Genomic DNA, 18,442 nt, shown 5'->3' on the forward strand with positions numbered 1-18,442 from the left:
CGTTTCGCAAAATATTATTTTAATTAGCGCATGTCTAGAGTTTCCACCGGGTCAAACTCGTCACGTCACAAGTGACACTTCACCTGTCATCATTTTCAAAATGGAGGAGGTTGATTTAAATCATTTGAAATCGCATAAAGGGAAGAAGATTAAGAGCTATTCAGTAGGATTTAAAGTCCAAGCTTTTGAATATGCTAAAAAGAACAGTAAGCAGCTATGTTTTATTAATATACCGTAGCTGCGTGTGTCAAATATGAGTCATTAAATGACTCCCGCCTCCTGGTGGTAGAGGGCGCTAGTGATCCTTCTTGCGACTACTCGGCTGCAGAAGAAGTGACAACAAGCAGCAAGAGTGAGCAGCGATCGTTTATTTTTTCCTCTCGCTTGCACTTTTAACTTGGAGGATTACATATCTAAAATAAAAGTTTTCTAAACTGGACTTTCAATGGAAGCAGGAGGTAATAAAGGAACATCTCCATCGGGACAGAGAGACTTTTAAAACTGAAGAAAGATAAGGAAGACTTCTATAAACAAATTATCGATGCTTTTGATCAGAAGGAGCTGTGCATGGACTTAATTTATAAGTAAAAGGTAAGACCATAATAACGTTTTTTTTAATCAAATGTGCTTTTCATGATGGTATCCATACATCACACTCAAATTTATAAGCACAGGCCTAAATTATTCGCATGCCTTTGGTAAACGCCGGAGTGAGAATAGGTTTTAAATTGATTAGCGCCTTGGCGGCAATTCAAGGAATTAACGTAATCAACCTTTTATAGAAAATGGATGGATGGATATTTTGATTCATACATAATCCCTTGTCAACATGTTACCAGGGGTAAAGGGTGGAAAAAAAAGTATTTAAAAACAAAATCTCTAAAATAGGTATTTACTTAGTGTACATACATATAACATTACTGTAGATTCCTTAAGTAGCCTTAGCTTGACGCTCCTCTACTATCACATTCACTCCGCTTGCTGCAGCAACAACAAAACAAAACTCCAGACGTTCTTCTTGGTTTGTATGGTTTACCTGTGATCTTAATAATTCAAAACATAAAACAGTCACGATGTGGGAACAAATGAATGACAAAATAAAGAGAGTTTGTTGAAGTACGAGTTAGAAAAAGTATATTTGAGAATAAGTATGAGTGAGGTCAAAAAACTGTGTGGCTCGCTTCCACTGCAGCTGACAGCAATTACCCATAACACCTTGCGACCAAACCCACCCCTTGCCACACAGATCCTTCTGCCATATATGCAATTAAAACAGTTACGTCATCAAACCATTTTGACAAATGTAATAATTACAATAAAAGTGAGCTTTATATAATTACTCTACGCATTCAATATACCAATTTTCTTATCATGCAAATAAAGTAAATAGTCCCCTTTTGGCTGGATAAACATAAATAACCTTCCATAAAATGTAAATCAACTTAAACAGTATTTAGGCTCCTACAATTACAGTAAGTTAATACAAGTCTAAAACTGTAGCCTGTTTTGCTTCAGAATGTGTGGAAACAGGAGACATGTTCAGCACCATGGACAGCAACACTGAACTGCCACCAAACCTACACATGTTGGAGCGACGTCATCCCTCTTTTTTGATTGATTGATACTTTTATTAGTAGATTGCACAGTACAGTACATATTCCGTACAATTGACCACTAAATGGTAACACCCCAATAAGTTTTTCAACTTGTTTAAGTCGGGGTCCACGTTAATCAATTCATGGTACAAATATATACTATCAACATAATACAGTCATCACATAAGTTAATCATCATAGTATGTACATTGAATTATTTACATTATTTACAATCCGGGGGGTGGGATGAGGAGCTTTGGTTGATATCAGTACTTCAGTCATCAACAATTGCATCAACAGAGAAATGGACATTGAAACAGTGTAGGATATGTACAGCCAGCAGAGAACATAGTGAGTTCACATAGCATAAGAACAAGTATATACATTAGAAGTACATTTGAGTTGTTTACAATCCGGGGAGATGGGATGTGAATGGAGGAGGGTATTAGTAAAGTGTTGAAGTTGCCTGGAGGTGTTGTTTTAGAGTGGTTTTGAATGAATATAGAGATGCACTTACTTTTTTACACCTGTTGAGAGTGCATTCCACATTGATGTGGCATAGAAAGAGAATGAGTTAAGACCTTTGTTAGATCGGAATCTGGGTTTAACGTGGTTTGTGGAGCTCCCCCTGGTGTTGTGGTTATGGCTGTCATTTACGTTAAGGAAGTAGTTTGACATGTACTTGGGTATCAGGGAGGTGTAGTGGATTTTATAGACTAGGCTCAGTGCAAGTTCTTTGACTCTGTCCTCCACCCTGAGCCAGCCCACTTTGCAGAAGTGGGTTGGATTGAGGTGTGATCTAGGGTGGAGGGGTGGAGACTCATCTATGAGAATTTTACGTTGTTAAGGGTGCCTAGAGATCCAGTTTGATAAAACTCGGTGGCAAGTGGTGTCATTTTGCTATAAGAAAACAACTGAATAATAGGAATAGTTTGTGATGTAAAGTAAAAGTACCGATGATAGTCACACACACACTAGGTGTGGTGAAATTTGTCCTCTGCATCCCCTTGTTCACCCCCTGGGAGGTGAGGGGAGCAGTGGGCAGCAGAGGTGGCCACGCCTGGGAATAATTTTTGGTGATTTAACCTCCAATTCCAACCCTTGATGCTGAGTGCAAAGCAGGGAGGTAATTGGTCCCATTTGTATAGTCTTACGTTGTACCGATCCGTTGTGGTGAAGAAGGAGCTGAGCCTGAAGGCAAAGCTCTCAATTTACCGGTCGATCTACGTTCCCATCCTCACCTATGGTCATGAGCTTTGGGTCATGACCGAAAGGATAAGATCACGGGTACAAGCGGCCGAAATGAGTTTCCTCCGCCGTGTGGCGGGTCTCTCCCTTAGAGATAGGGTGAGAAGCTCTGCCATCCGGGAGGAACTCAAAGTAAAGCCGCTGCTCCTTCACATCGAGAGGAGCCAGATGAGGTGGTTCGGCCATCTGGTCAGGATGTCACCCGAACGCCTCCCTAGGGAGGTGTTTAGGGCACGTCCAACCGGTAGGAGGCCACGGGGAAGACCCAGGACACGTTGGGAAGACTATGTCTCCCGGCTGGCCTGGGAACGCCTCGGGATTCCCCGGGAAGAGCTAGACAAAGTGGCTGGGGAGAGGGAAGTCTGGGTTTCCCTGCTTAGGCTGTTGCCCCCGCGACCCGACCTCGGATAAGCGGAAGAAGATGGATGGATGGATGGATGTATAGTCTTAGGTATGCCTCACGACCTACCAATCTCAGGGCGGACACTCTAACCACAGGTATCACCCAAGTTCACCATCCATCCATCCATTTTCTACTGCTTGTCCCTTTTTGGGTCACTGTTGCCTAACTCAGCTGCATTTGGGCGGAAGGCGGGGTACACCCTGGACAAGTCGCCACCTCATGTATGTTTTTGGAGGTGGGAGGAAGCCGGAGTACCCGGAGGGAACCCTCGCAGTCACGGGGAGAACACAGAAAGATCCCGAGCCCGGGATTGAACCCAGGAGTACTCAGGACCTTTTTATTGTGAGGCAGATGCACTAACCCCTGTACCACCGTGCTGCCCCCAAAGTTCATGTATAAGTTTAAATACATAGTAGTGCAATACATCCATCCATCCATTTTCTACCGCTTATTCCCTTTTTGGGGTCGCGGGGGGCGCTGGCGCCTAGCTCAGCTACAATCGGGCGGAAGGCGGTGTACACCCTGGACAAGTCGCCACCTCATGTATGTTTTTGGAGGTGGGAGGAAGCCGGAGTACCCGGAGGGAAAACACGCAGTCACAGGGAGAACACAGAAAGATCCCGAGCCCGGGATTGAACCCAGGAGTACTCAGGACCTTTGTATTGTGAGGCAGATGCACTAACCCCTGTACCACCGTGCTGCCCCCAAAGTTCATGTATAAGTTTAAATACATAGTAGTGCAATACATGAAGAAAACAATATGAAGATCAAGTGACGTTATTATGTGTTGAAATACTGCAGTTTTATGCACAGGGGGTCTAAAGGAAAGTAACAAGGCCCTACACGATGATTACTGTACGTGTGCAAAAGAAAATAGACTATAAACCAAAACTCACTTTAAAGGCATACATCACCAACATAAAGCCCCCAAAAGTGTATGAAGTGAGTATGTTGCTGTGTCTGATAACCAACATTTAAACCATTCAATAGACCAGACTACATATGCAAATGAGCAAAATGTTCATGTCTTACCTCCCCAGTAGAAGTGTGTCTCCTGTCAGGGAGCACCAGAGTGTTGGCGTGGCTGCCCGGGACTATAGTAGAACCTATACTCATTCTGGGTCCAACTAGCATGTAGCGTTTGTCTCCTGATCTGTACTGGATGCTGTGACACAGTGTCCCATCATAATTAGCGTCTTGGAGATATTTGGAAGTGTACTCTGTGGATTTGGAGCACTGCATGGCGATCAGCACGATGATGCTGATGACAAAAAGCAGCGAGACCGAGCCCAAAGTGATGATGAGGTAAAATGTCACATTGTGGTCCTCCTCCTCCACTTTTGCTGCTGCACGTTTGACATCAGAAGCTGCAAAAGCCTCTTTGTGCTCCACAAGTTTGACAGTCACAGTAGCTGTTGCTGACAGGGAAACGTTGCCGTTGTCTTTGACCAGTATGAGCAGTCCATGCTCAGCCTCGTCCGTCTCTGTGAAGGAGCGAAGTGTTCTGATCTGGCCCGTATAGCGGTCCAAAGTAAAGAGACTGTGGGCAGTGACTTGCTGCAGTGAAAACAGTAACCAGCCGTTATATCCTATATCAGCATCATAGGCTCGGACTTTAGTCACCAAGTCTCCTGCTTTCATATTGCGGGGAATCTCCTCCACACCTTCAGCAGAACCGTTGGAGCTGACTGGATACAGGATGACTGGAGCGTTGTCGTTCTGATCCAGAATGAACACCTTCACTGTCACGTTGCTGCTCAGTGGAGGACTTCCACCGTCCGTGGCCACGACTTGGAACTGGAAACTTTTCAGCGTCTCAAAGTCAAAACTTTTTAGCGCTGAAATGTCTCCATTGTCTGAATTGATATTCAGACTGTGTAAATAGAGATGCTCTTTTTCCTGTCCGTCTCGTACTATAGTATATAGAACGTGGGCATTATCACCTTCATCGTGGTCAAATGCCTTGACAGAAAACACAGATTGGCCTGGGGGGTTGTTCTCCGTTACATAAAAGGTGTAAGGCCGGGATGAAAACTCTGGACTGTTGTCATTTACATCCGACACAAAAACAGTTATGCTTTTTTCAGATGACAGGGGTGGTACGCCCGCATCTCTCGCAACAACAATAACCTCGTACGTGGATTGCTTTTCTCTATCCAGTAGCGAGTTTGTGACTACAGAGTACATATTATCCTGTGTTGACGGTGATAACATGAAGGGAACATTCGCACTGAGTGAACAAATGACCTTTCCATTCTGACCGGAGTCTTTATCGAGAACACTGATTAACGCCACAGTGGTCCCCACTCGTGCATCTTCTGCTACGGCTCTGGAAAATGATGTCACCTCTATCTGTGGAGTGTTGTCATTCAAATCAACTATTTTTACCATGACACTTTTATCTGTTCTGAAAGGTGCAGTTCCTTTATCAGATGCTTGTATGTCAATCTCGTAGCTTTCTTCTATTTCAAAATCAATACGATCTTTCACGGTGATTACACCTGTAAGGGGATTCACGCTAAATAAGTCATGTATTCTGCTATTTACATTACCTAATGTATAGATAATTTCGCCGTTGGAGCCCTCATCTAAATCAGTGGCGTTCACTTTTATAACGGTTGTGCCAATCGGGGCATTTTCATTCAAAAATACAGAATACGTGTCTTCAGTGAAAACTGGCATGTTATCATTAACGTCTAAAACATGCACTGAAATTTCAGCAGTCCCGGACCTACTTGGTTTCCCTCCATCAATAGCTGAAATGCGCAGCTTGTGCTGGCTCTTTGTTTCCCTGTCCAGCGACTTCAGCAAAACTAATATCGGTATTTTACCATCCTTCCCTCGATCTTTCACTTCCAAACGAAAATGCTCATTAGCACTGAGTTTATACTCCTGGACTGAAAAGGGGCCCACGTCCGGGTCGTGCGCAGCCGGCAGCTGCAGGCGCAGACCGGGCAAGGCGGACTCGGATATGTTCAGACGTGACGTGTTGCTAGAGAACTTGGGCGGGTTGTCGTTCACGTCCAGCACCTCCACGCTCACGTAGTGGATCTCCAGCGGGTTTTCCAGCAGCGTTTTGAGCTGAAAAACGCACACGCTGCTCCGTTCGCACACCTTCTCCCGGTCTATGACGCGCTTGACGCACAGCAGGCCGTCGTCTTGATTCACGCGAAAGAACGGCTCCGTGGCGCTTTCCGCGATGCGGTACCCTCTCTCTTTCAGTGTGGATTTCTCTAATCCCAAATCCTTGGCTATGTTCCCCACCACAGTTCCTTCTTTCACCTCTTCGGCGATGGAATATCTGATCTGTGCGCCGACTCTGCTCCACGGCAAAAATAATGCAACAAAGAAAGGAATAAGTCGCCATTGTCCTCCGGAATAGTCTGTTGGGTTCATCGTGATGGAACAACGACAAAGCCACCCAGATATATATAAAAAATATATATCACTTTGAAAAAAATAAAGATTATTCCGGAACAATATGTGTTCGTCCTCACACTGCTCATAGACTGAATGCATGCACGTCCAGAACGCATCTGGCACTATTGTGTAAAATCCTCCTCACAAAGGGGAGGATCGGAGAGCGTGGTTTGGAACACATTCACGCTCACACACTGACACCAAGTGATTGCCTCTCGGAAGTACGCCTCTAAATTGTGTCCAGCATTTACATTTTATGGAAATACACGCTTAAAAGTGCGCCATGGAATGCATTATGCACCATTACGCAATACCTCTTGTAAACAGTATAGATAAATTCATAGCCTAGTGCAGTGGTTCTCAATCTTTTTTCAGTAATATACCGCCTGTAAAGATTTTTTTTTTTAATTTCAAGTACCCCCTAATCAGAGCAAAGCATTTTTGGTTGAAAAAAGAGATAAAGAAGTAAAATACAGCACTATGTCATCAGTTTCTGATTTATTAAATTGTATACATATTGCTCATTTTGTATTGGTCCTTCTTGAACTATTTGGAAAAAAAGATTTAAAAATGACTAAAAACTTGTTGAAAAATAAACACATTGATTGATTGATTGATTGATTCATTTATAAATAAAGATTTCTACACATAGAAGTAATCATCAAGTAAAAGTGCCCTCAAATATATACTATCAGCATAATACAGTCATCACACAAGTTAATCATCATAGTATATACATTAAATTATTTACATTATTTACAATCTTGGAATGGGATGAGGATCGTTGGTTGATATCAGAACTTCAGTCATCAACAATTGCATCAACAGAGAATTGTGGACATTGAAACAGTGTAATCCAATCCAATCCACTTTATTTATATAGCACATTTAAACAACAATAACGTTTCCAAAGTGCTGCACAGCCATGTTAAAAACAATTGTAAAAAAATAAATAAATACATAAATAAATAAAAAATAAAAAAAGTATATATATATATATATATATATATATTATGCTCCACCAATGACTGAATAAAAACCAAAAATAAAAAAATATAAAACCAATAAAAACAATTTAAAAACAAATATAATTAAAAACTATTTTAAAGGGTAAAATCAATTAAAACAGTAAAATAGAAATCAAAGTGTATAAAAAACACAGAGGACCACACAACTCACGTAGTGTTAAAAGCCAAAGAATAAAAGTGGGTCTTAAGACGAGACTTAAAACACTCCACTGTGGAAGCAGTTTGAACATGGAGCGGCAGAGTGTTCCAGAGCTTAGGGCCGACCACAGAGAAGGCCCTGTCTCCCCTGGTCTTAAGTCTGGTCTTGGGCACCACGAGCTGGAACTGGCTCTCGGACCTCAGAGCGCGCGCAGGAATGTAAATTTGGATGAGGTCCGAGATATATTGAGGTGCCAGTCCATGTAAAGATTTAAAAACAAACAGCAATGTTTTAAAATCAATTCTAAAATGAACAGAGAGCCAGTGCAAACTCTGAAGAATTGGGGTTATATGCTGGCGTTTCCTGGTCCCTGTTAAAAGTCCTGCTGCCGCGTTCTGGACTAACTGCAACCGGGAGAGAGCTTTTTGGCTAATGCCAGCATAAAGTGCATTGCAGTAGTCCAGGCCACTTGAAATAAAAGCATACACCACTTGTTCAAAAAGGTTAAAAGATAAAAATGGTTTAACCTTTACTAAAAGACGAAGGTGATAAAAAGTCTTGTACATGTCCTACTAAACAAGACCTACCCCCTGGATTGTAAATAATGTAAATAATTCAATGTACATACTATGATGATTAACTTGTGTGATGACTGTATTATGCAGATAGTATATATTTGTACCATGAATTGATTAACGTGGACCCCGACTTAAACAAGTTGAAAAACGTATTGGGGTGTTACCATTTAGTGGTCAATTGTAGGGAATATGTACTGAACTGTGCAATCTACTAATAAAAGTATCAAACAATCAATCTTTGGGGATTGTAATAGAGATCCATCTGGATTCATCAACGTCATTCTAAACATTTCTTCACAAAAAAGGAAATCTTTAACATCAATATTTATGGAACATGTCCACAAAAAATCTAGCTGTCAACACTGAATATTGCATTGTTGCATTTCTTTTCACAGTTTATGAACTTACATTCATATTTTGTTGAAGTATTTTTCAATAAATATATTTATAAAGGATATTTTGAATTGTTGCTATTTTTAGAATATTTCTAAAAAATCTAACGTACCCGTTGGCATCCTTTCAAGTACCCCCAGGGGTACGTGTACCCCCATTTGAGGGCATAGGGATCGAAAAACAAATTATAAACATTTGTTGATACATCTTGCAGCATGGTGTCACAGACAAACCAAAAATATACGAGCCTTAATAATTATAAATAATAATGCGGCTCTGGTGTATGCAAGTTAAGTATATTCGTTCTTTAACTTTATTTTTTGGATAAGACTAATAGAGCAGGGGTGAGCAATTAGACATAGTCTTCCCAACGTGTCCTGGGTCTTCCCCGTGGCCTCCTACCGGTTGGACGTGCCCTAAACACCTCCCTAGGGAGGCGTTCGGGTGGCATCCTGACCAGATGCCCGAACCACCTCATCTGGCTCCTCTCCATGTGAAGGAGCAGCAGCTTTACTTTGAGTTCCTCCCGGATGACAGAGCTTCTCACCCTATCTCTAAGGGAGAGACCCGACACACGGCGGAGGAAACTAATTTCGGCCGCTTGTACCCGTGATCTTATCCTTTCGGTCATGACCCAAAGCTCATGACCATAGGTGAGGATGGGAACGTAGATCGAGCGGTAAATTGAGAGCTTTGCCTTCCGGTTCAGCTCCTTCTTCACCACAACGGATCGGTACAACGTCCGCATTACTGAAGACGCCGCACCGATCCGCCTGTCGATCTCACGATCCACTCTTCCCTCACTCGTGAACAAGACTCCTAGGTACTTGAACTCCTCCACTTGGGGCAGGGTCTCCTCCCCAACCCGTAGATGGCATTCCACCCTTTTCCGGGCGAGAACCATGGACTCGGACTTGGAGGTGCTGATTTTCATTCCGGTCGCTTCACACTCGGCTGCGAACCAATCCAGTAAGAGCTGAAGATCCCGGCCAGATGAAGCCATCAGGACCACATCGTCTGCAAAAAGCAGAGACCTAATCCTGCGGTCACCAAACCGGAACCCCTCAACGCCTTGACTGCGCCTAGAAATTCTGTCCATAAAAGTTATGAACAGAATCGATGACAAAGGACAGCCAACATCTGATTATTAACACATGTCCCATTACACCACTAGATACTCGGTCTACTACTTATTGAAAAAAAAAAAAAACACCGTTAAAAATTAACGATCACGAGCTGCCCCAAAGCGACAAGCGGTAGAAAATGGATGGATGGATTTTTGAAAACCTTGTATTATATCTCCGTTCAAATTAAACCATACCATATGTGTAGCTAAATTCTTGGTTTGTTGTAGAATTGTTTGTAATATTTCTGTATATGGGGATAGGTTGATTGGCAACACTAAATGGTCTCTAGTGTGTGAATGTGTGTGTGAATGTTGTCTATCTGTGTTGGCCCTGTGATGAGGTGGCGACTTGTCCAGGGTGTACCCCGCCCTCCGCCCGATTGTAGCGGAGAGAGGCTCCAGCACCCGCCGCGACCCAGAAGGGGATACGCGGTACAAAATGGATGGATGGATGGATTTCTGTAGATAGGTTGATTAGCAACACTAAATGGTCCCTAGTGTGTGAATGTGAGTGTGAATGTTGTCTGTCTATCTGTGTTGGCCCTGTGATGAGGTGGCGACTTGTCCAGGGTGTACAAGGCCGTCCCCTCAATTCGAGCTGAGATAGGCTCTAGCACCCCACACAACCCAGAAGGTAATAAGCGGTAGGAAATGGATGGATGGACGGATGGATAGGTCACAAATGCTTTCAACAAACTGTCATCCAGTGTGCAATATTCAACTTAGTACATTGGGGCGGCATAGCTCGGTTGGTAGCGTGGCCGTGCCAGCAACTCGGGGGTTGCAGGTTCGATTCGCACTTCCGCCATCCTAGTCACTGCCATTGTGTCCTTGGGCAAGACACTTTACCCACCTGCTCCCAGTGCCACCCACACTGGTTTAAATGTAACTTAGATATTGGGTTTCATTATGTAAAGCACTTTGAGTCACTAGAGAAAAGCGCTATATAAATATAATTCGCTTCGCGACACACTCAGAGACAACTGACATGCTGCTACAATCCACTGTTTTCAGTGAGCTTACTTTCTGCACGTTTCATTTGAAAATATGAATCCATAACATAGTTGAGTCAAGCAGGCTACACATAATCAAACATGACAGGATATAAATGTCTGTCTTACCTCCCCAGAAGAAGTGTGTCTCCTGTCAGGGAGCACCAGAGTGTTGGCGTGGCTGCCCGGGACTATAGTAGAACCTATACTCATTCTGGGTCCAACTAGCATGTAGCGTTTGTCTCCTGATCTGTACTGGATGCTGTGACACAGTGTCCCATCATAATTAGCGTCTTGGAGATATTTGGAAGTGTACTCTGTGGATTTGGAGCACTGCATGGCGATCAGCACGATGATGCTGATGACAAAAAGCAGCGAGACCGAGCCCAAAGTGATGATGAGGTAAAAAGTTACATTGTGGTCCTCCTCCTCCACTTTTGCTGCTGCACGTTTGACATCAGAAGCTGCAAAAGCCTCTTTGGGCTCCACAAGTTTGACAGTCACAGTAGCTGTTGCTGACAGGGAAACGTTGCCGTTGTCTTTGACCAGTATGAGCAGTCCATGCTCAGCCTCGTCCGTCTCTGTGAAGGAGCGAAGTGTTCTGATCTGGCCCGTATAGCGGTCCAAAGTAAAGAGACTGTGGGCAGTGACTTGCTGCAGTGAAAACAGTAACCAGCCGTTATATCCTATATCAGCATCATAGGCTCGGACTTTAGTCACCAAGTCTCCTGCTTTCATATTGCGGGGAATCTCCTCCACACCTTCAGCAGAACCGTTGGAGCTGACTGGATACAGGATGACTGGAGCGTTGTCGTTCTGATCCAGAATGAACACCTTCACTGTCACGTTGCTGCTCAGTGGAGGACTTCCACCGTCCGTGGCCACCACTTGGAACTGGAAACTTTTCAGCGTCTCAAAGTCAAAACTTTTTAGAGCTGATATTTGTCCATTTTCAGAATTTATATTCAAAAAAGTTGTCACGTCTGTGTCTTTCTCTGCTCTCATGATATGATAAGAAATAACTGCATTGTCATCCACATCACTGTCAGTAGCAGTAACTGAGAATACTGAATGTCCAGCGACATTATTTTCCGACAAGTAAAAAAAGAATGGATTCTGTTGGAAATGTGGTCTGTTATCATTCACATCTGATACCTGAATATCTAAAGTTTTAGAAGTAGACAGAGGAGGTTCACCACAGTCCGTTGATGTTATTGTTATTTTATAGTCAGACACCTCCTCTCTATCTAAATAACCTTTAGTGACAACCGAGTAGATGTTCTCCTTGTATGAAGGTTTTAACTCAAAAGGGACATCATTAGTGATCCGTGAAATAATTTTGCCATTCACTCCGGAATCTTTATCCGTGACACTAATGAGGGAAATAACTGTTCCAGGTTTGGAGTCTTCAGACACTTTATTTGACAGTGATGTCACTTCTATTTCTGGAGGATTATCATTGACGTCTTTAATTTTAATTATGACTCGACACCTGCCTGTTAAAGGAGGATGTCCGTTATCAGATGCCAAAATGTCAAGTTTATACGTTTCTAAATCCTCAAAATCTAAAGCTCCTTTCAGCTTGATGATTCCACTTAACATGTTTAATTCAAATAGATCATAAACTTTATTTATAGTTTTGTCAAGGCTGTATTGTATTTCTCCATTAATCCCTTCATCTGGATCTGTTGCATTAATGCGTATAATATTTGTTCCAACTGGAGTATTTTCTTTTATTTCAACACTATAAGTATCTTGACTAAATAATGGACGGTTATCATTAATATCAAGAACAATAATTGTTACATTTAGAGTGTCTGATCTTTGTGGTTTCCCTCCATCAACTGCAGTAACAAATAATAAGAGCTTTTTATTTTGTTCTCTATCTAAATATTTTTTTAACACTAACATTGGTATTTTCTCTTCATCATTTTGACTTATATCTAAATCAAAGTGCTCATTAGACGTCAATGTATATGTGCGCACTGAGTTAATTCCGGCATCTGGATCACTTGCAGCGTGCAGCTGGAATCTTGTGCCAGGAGAAGAATGCTCAGCTATTTCTATAACTTGCTCTTTGTCAGAAAATATCGGGGAGTGATCGTTCACATCAGTAATTTCCACTACAACGTGATGCATTTCTAGCGGATTTTCAACCAGAATTTTCAGCTCCATGACGCAAGCTCCGCTGCCCCCACAAAGCGCCTCTCTGTCGATTTTCCTACGGACCTCTAACGCACCACTTTCCGGCCTGACGTGAAAGAAGGCCTCCTTCGATCCAGACACCACACGGAACTGTCGGTCCACCAGAGAGGATTTGTCCAGACCTAGATCCTTGGCCACATTCCCGACCACAGTTCCTTCTTTCACCTCCTCTGGAATCGAGTAGCGCAACTCAGCCGAGGTTCTTCCTCCCAAATACAAAAGCAGACACAAAACAAAAAAACACCAGCGGCAGCATTTTCCACTCCCCATCCTTCTGAAACAAAATCTAAAAAAAAAAATCCAATATTCCTTCTCTTGTGAATTATATCCCTCCTCGTTCCAAACGCTGTAAATATTTGCGTAAAACACGCACGGTCCTCCCGGTTCTCTTGCCTTCTACAAATGATGCACCAAACAAAGGATGTGGGAGGAACATCATCACTTCTGTCCTCTGATGTTATAGCGACACCACCAGGGTGCAAATATTACAACCTCAACAAAGCACGACCTTACTGTATTTATTCATTTATTGCCACAGGCTTTAAAAAATATAAAGTAAATGTTCTCTCTCATACAGCAAGTCCAAACGTTTTTGCTGCATAAATGATGACGTTTTTAATTTAGATTAATTATATAGTGTTACAATCAGTAATCATCACTAAACTTTGGTCTTAGTGCAATTAAAAACTTGCTGAAAAAATGCGTAACCATTATTATAACATGTTTTAAATATTTAAATAATAAATGCATATTTCCTTTTTCTCTTTTGGGGAACGATTAATTAACTTAATTGTGTTTAAATAACATATACCACCATTTTCTTCCTTTTATCCGATGTACTTATAATACAAATAATTATACACTATAACTAATGATGTTAATATTAGCAATTAGCAATATTAATTAAAAATCATTACAAAAATGGAGTCACCCTTAAACTGTAGATTTCACCAAATAGAACACCACAACAATAATGGCGATACGTTGTGTTGTGTGACGCTTGTGTGGCATTGTAATGCCGGATTCGGTCCTCCGTGGATGTGTCAGCAAGAACTCAGCAAAAAGGTAAGAACTAAGGGATTTATTAGACAAAAGGAGCTACGAACAAAAACACTGATACAAATAGAAAAGGCAAATAAAAGCGCTAGCATGGAAAGCTAGGACAAACAAACCGAAGCACAAAGGCACACAAAAGGAAACACAAAACAACTAGCGTGAAAGCTAGGAATAAAATAAGGCTTAGCGTGAGAGCTAGGAATAAAATAAAGCTTAGCATGAGAGCTAGCGAAAACGAGAGTGAGCGACAAGTCATAAACAGATGTATGTGAACAAACTAAGATCCGACAATCGGTGAACAGAAAACGCTGGCTTATAAATGGGTGGTGATTAGTAAGGACAGGTGTGCTGGAAAAGAGAGTAGCAGCTGAAACTAATGAGTGACCATGGAAACGAACAAAACAGGAACTAAGTGTGTCAAACCACAGAGTGATATAAAAATGGAACAAAAATAACAATACGGTGATGATCCGACCATCGGATCACAACATGTTGTACATAATTATTAATGCAACGCCAGAACCAAATTAGTAAGTACAGTATCTATCTTGAAAATGTATACAATACAATATTTTATGTAATTTAAACCTCCAGAAGACATGTGTCTCCTTTCAGAGAGCACCAACATATTGGCACTGCTGCCCTGGACTATTAAAACTATTATACAATTACTTTATGGGTAGAAAAATCCCCTGCAGGGTCCAACTATATCCACCACATTAATAAAGAAAACTGCCATGAATATTATCATCCACAAAAAATGGTGAGGCCATGCACCATATATACTGTATAGAGCAGTCAATAAATGTCCACTACTCAGTTCAGTTTTTGTACAAACCATGTTTCTGATAAGTTATATGAAGCACACATTAGGCACAAATACCGAACTGATATTATTCAGAACTCAAGACAGTAGTGACTGTATAGGCTTGACCTTTAAATGTTTGAACATTTTAAAACATTAACATAGCTTCATTTTAGATGAGAAGATAACCGTTTTCTTGGATACCAAAAAATTCCTGCAGGCAATAAAACATGTCCATCCCCATCTGAAAATGACTTAGGTGATATACTACATATATTAATCAGTTTGGACACTATTCAGAAGAAAAGCATGTACATACATATATAAATATATATTATTGCAGTTTGAAAACAATATGTGTGTGGATCAAAATATTGCCAAGACTAAAACAACCATTATGAAAATGTACAGTAAAGAAAGTCTTGCAAGCAACGTCATGTTGGAAAAGTTTGCAATGCACCAGCAGTAAGTCAAACAAGATATATATCATACTCAGGTCACAAAAGCAATATAAATTAAGTTGATATTCAAGATCATGGTACACCAAAATATAATGTGAGTGAAATATGTTTTGATGTTACACAAAATGTGTTTCTTACCTCCCCAGTAGAAGTGTGTCTCCTGTCAGGGAGCACCAGAGTGTTGGCGTGGCTGCCCGGGACTATAGTAGAACCTATACTCATTCTGGGTCCAACTAGCATGTAGCGTTTGTCTCCTGATCTGTACTGGATGCTGTGACACAGTGTCCCATCATAATTAGCGTCTTGGAGATATTTGGAAGTGTACTCTGTGGATTTGGAGCACTGCATGGCGATCAGCACGATGATGCTGATGACAAAAAGCAGCGAGACCGAGCCCAAAGTGATGATGAGGTAAAAAGTCACATTGTGGTCCTCCTCCTCCACTTTTGCTGCTGCACGTTTGACATCAGAAGCTGCAAAAGCCTCTTTGGGCTCCACAAGTTTGACAGTCACAGTAGCTGTTGCTGACAGGGAAACGTTGCCGTTGTCTTTGACCAGTATGAGCAGTCCATGCTCAGCCTCGTCCGTCTCTGTGAAGGAGCGAAGTGTTCTGATCTGGCCCGTATAGCGGTCCAAAGTAAAGAGACTGTGGGCAGTGACTTGCTGCAGTGAAAACAGTAACCAGCCGTTATATCCTATATCAGCATCATAGGCTCGGACTTTAGTCACCAAGTCTCCTGCTTTCATATTGCGGGGAATCTCCTCCACACCTTCAGCAGAACCGTTGGAGCTGACTGGATACAGGATGACTGGAGCGTTGTCGTTCTGATCCAGAATGAACACCTTCACTGTCACGTTGCTGCTCAGTGGAGGACTTCCACCGTCCGTGGCCACGACTTGGAACTGGAAACTTTTCAGCGTCTCAAAGTCAAAACTTTTTAGCGCTGATATTTGTCCATTTTCAGAATTTATATTCAAAAAAGTTGTCACGTCTGTGTCTTTCTCTGCTCTCATGATATGATAAGAAATAACTGCATTTTCATCCACATCACTGTCAGTAGCAGTAACTGAGAATACTGAATGTCCAGCGACATTATTTTCCGACAAGTAAAAATAGAGTGGATACTGGTGAAAATGTGGTCTGTTATCATTCACATCTGATACCTGAATATCTAGAGTTTTAGAAGTAGACAGAGGAGGTTCACCACAGTCCGTTGATGTTATTGTTATTTTATAGTCAGACACCTCCTCTCTATCTAAATAACCTTTAGTGACCACCGAGTAGATGTTCTCCTTGTATGAAGGTTTTAACTCAAAAGGGACATCATTTGTGATTTGGGAAATAATTTTGCCATTTATTCCGGAATCTTTATCCGTGACACTAATGAGGGAAATTACTGTTCCAGGTTTGGAGTCTTCAGACACTTTATTTGACAGTGATGTCACTTCTATTTCTGGAGGATTATCATTGACGTCTTTAATTTTAATTACGACTCGACACCTGCCTGTTAAAGGAGGATGTCCTTTATCAGATGCATGTATTTCAAGTTTATAAATCTCTGAATCCTCAAAATCTAAAGCTCCTTTCAGTTTTATGAGTCCACTTAATTTGTCTAGTTCAAATACATCATACGCTTTATTCACAATTTTGCCAAGGCTGTATCGTATTTCTCCATTAATCCCTTCATCTGGATCGGTTGCATTAACTTGTACAATATTTGTTCCAACTGGAGTATTTTCTTTTATTTCAACCATGTAAGTTTCTTGACTAAAGACTGGACGGTTATCATTACTATCAAGAACAATAATTGTTACATTAAGTATTCCTGATCTTTGTGGTTTCCCTCCATCAACTGCAGTGACAACTAATGAATGATTTTGATTTTGTTCTCTGTCTAAATATTTTTTTAACACTAAGAATGGTATTTTCTCTTCATCATTTTGACTTATCTCTAAATCAAAGTGCTCATTAGACGTCAATGTATATGTGCGCACTGAGTTAATTCCGGCATCTGGATCACTTGCAGCGTGCAACTCGAATCTTGTGCCAATAGAAGAATGCTCAGCTATTTCAATAACTTGCTCTTTATCAGAAAATATCGGGGAGTGATCGTTCCCATCAGTAATTTCCACTACAACGTGATGCATTTCTAGCGGATTTTCAACCAGAATTTTCAGCTCCATGACGCAAGCTCCGCTGCCCCCACAAAGCGCCTCTCTGTCGATTTTCCTACGGACCTCTAACGCACCACTTTCCGGCCTGACGTGAAAGAAGGCCTCCTTCGATCCAGACACCACACGGAACTGTCGGTCCACCAGAGAGGATTTGTCCAGACCTAGATCCTTGGCCACATTCCCGACCACAGTTCCTTCTTTCACCTCCTCTGGAATCGAGTAGCGCAACTCAGCCGAGGTTCTTCCTCCCAAATACAAAAGCAGACACAAAACAAAAAAACACCAACGGCAGCATTTTCCACTCCCCATCCTTCTGAAACAAAATCTTAAAAATCCAATATTCCTCTTCTTGTGAATTATATCCCTCCTCGTTCCAAACGCTGTAAATATTTGCGTAAAACACGCACGGTCCTCCCGGTTCTCTTGCCTTCTACAAATGATGCACCAAACAAAGGATGTGGGAGGAACATCATCACTTATGTCCTCTGATGTTATAGCGACACCACCAGGCTGCAAATATTACAACATCATCACAGCACGACCTTACTGTATTTATTCATTTATTGACACAGGCTTTAAAAAATATAAAGTAAATGTTCTCTCTCATACAGCAAGTCCAAACGTTTTTGCTGCATAAATGATGACGTTTTTAATTTACATTAATTATATAGTGTTACAATCAGTAATCATCACTAAACTTTGGTCTTAGTGCAATTAAAAACTTGCTGAAAAAATGTGTAACCATTATTAGAACATATTTTAAATATTTAAATAATAAATGCATATTTCATTTTCTGTTTTGGAGAACCATTAATTAA

General features: G+C 41.5%; 3 protein-coding genes across 3 annotated transcripts; all 3 read right to left on the reverse strand.

The window, feature by feature from the left end:
- Window positions 1–3,705: 3,705 nt before the first annotated feature.
- On the reverse strand, window positions 3,706–6,945 carry LOC133552589 (putative protocadherin beta-18). The gene has a single exon (XM_061899870.1). It carries the CDS (start codon window positions 6,763–6,765, stop codon window positions 4,243–4,245), a length of 2,523 nt encoding a protein of 840 aa, XP_061755854.1. The 5' UTR covers window positions 6,766–6,945; the 3' UTR covers window positions 3,706–4,242.
- A 3,981-nt stretch (window positions 6,946–10,926) lies between these two features.
- On the reverse strand, window positions 10,927–13,528 carry LOC133552596 (protocadherin alpha-8-like). The gene has a single exon (XM_061899877.1). The coding sequence runs from the start codon at window positions 13,395–13,397 to the stop codon at window positions 11,019–11,021; it is 2,379 nt and encodes a 792-aa protein (XP_061755861.1). The 5' UTR covers window positions 13,398–13,528; the 3' UTR covers window positions 10,927–11,018.
- Window positions 13,529–15,158: 1,630 nt separating this feature from the next.
- LOC133552597 (protocadherin alpha-8-like) lies at window positions 15,159–17,933 on the reverse strand. Its single transcript, XM_061899878.1, has one exon. The coding sequence runs from the start codon at window positions 17,931–17,933 to the stop codon at window positions 15,522–15,524; it is 2,412 nt and encodes an 803-aa protein (XP_061755862.1). The 3' UTR covers window positions 15,159–15,521.
- Between the last annotated feature and the right edge of the window lie 509 nt (window positions 17,934–18,442).

Source organism: Nerophis ophidion, linkage group LG05 (assembly GCF_033978795.1).
Source record: "Nerophis ophidion isolate RoL-2023_Sa linkage group LG05, RoL_Noph_v1.0, whole genome shotgun sequence".
NCBI classification, from domain to species: domain Eukaryota; kingdom Metazoa; phylum Chordata; class Actinopteri; order Syngnathiformes; family Syngnathidae; genus Nerophis; species Nerophis ophidion.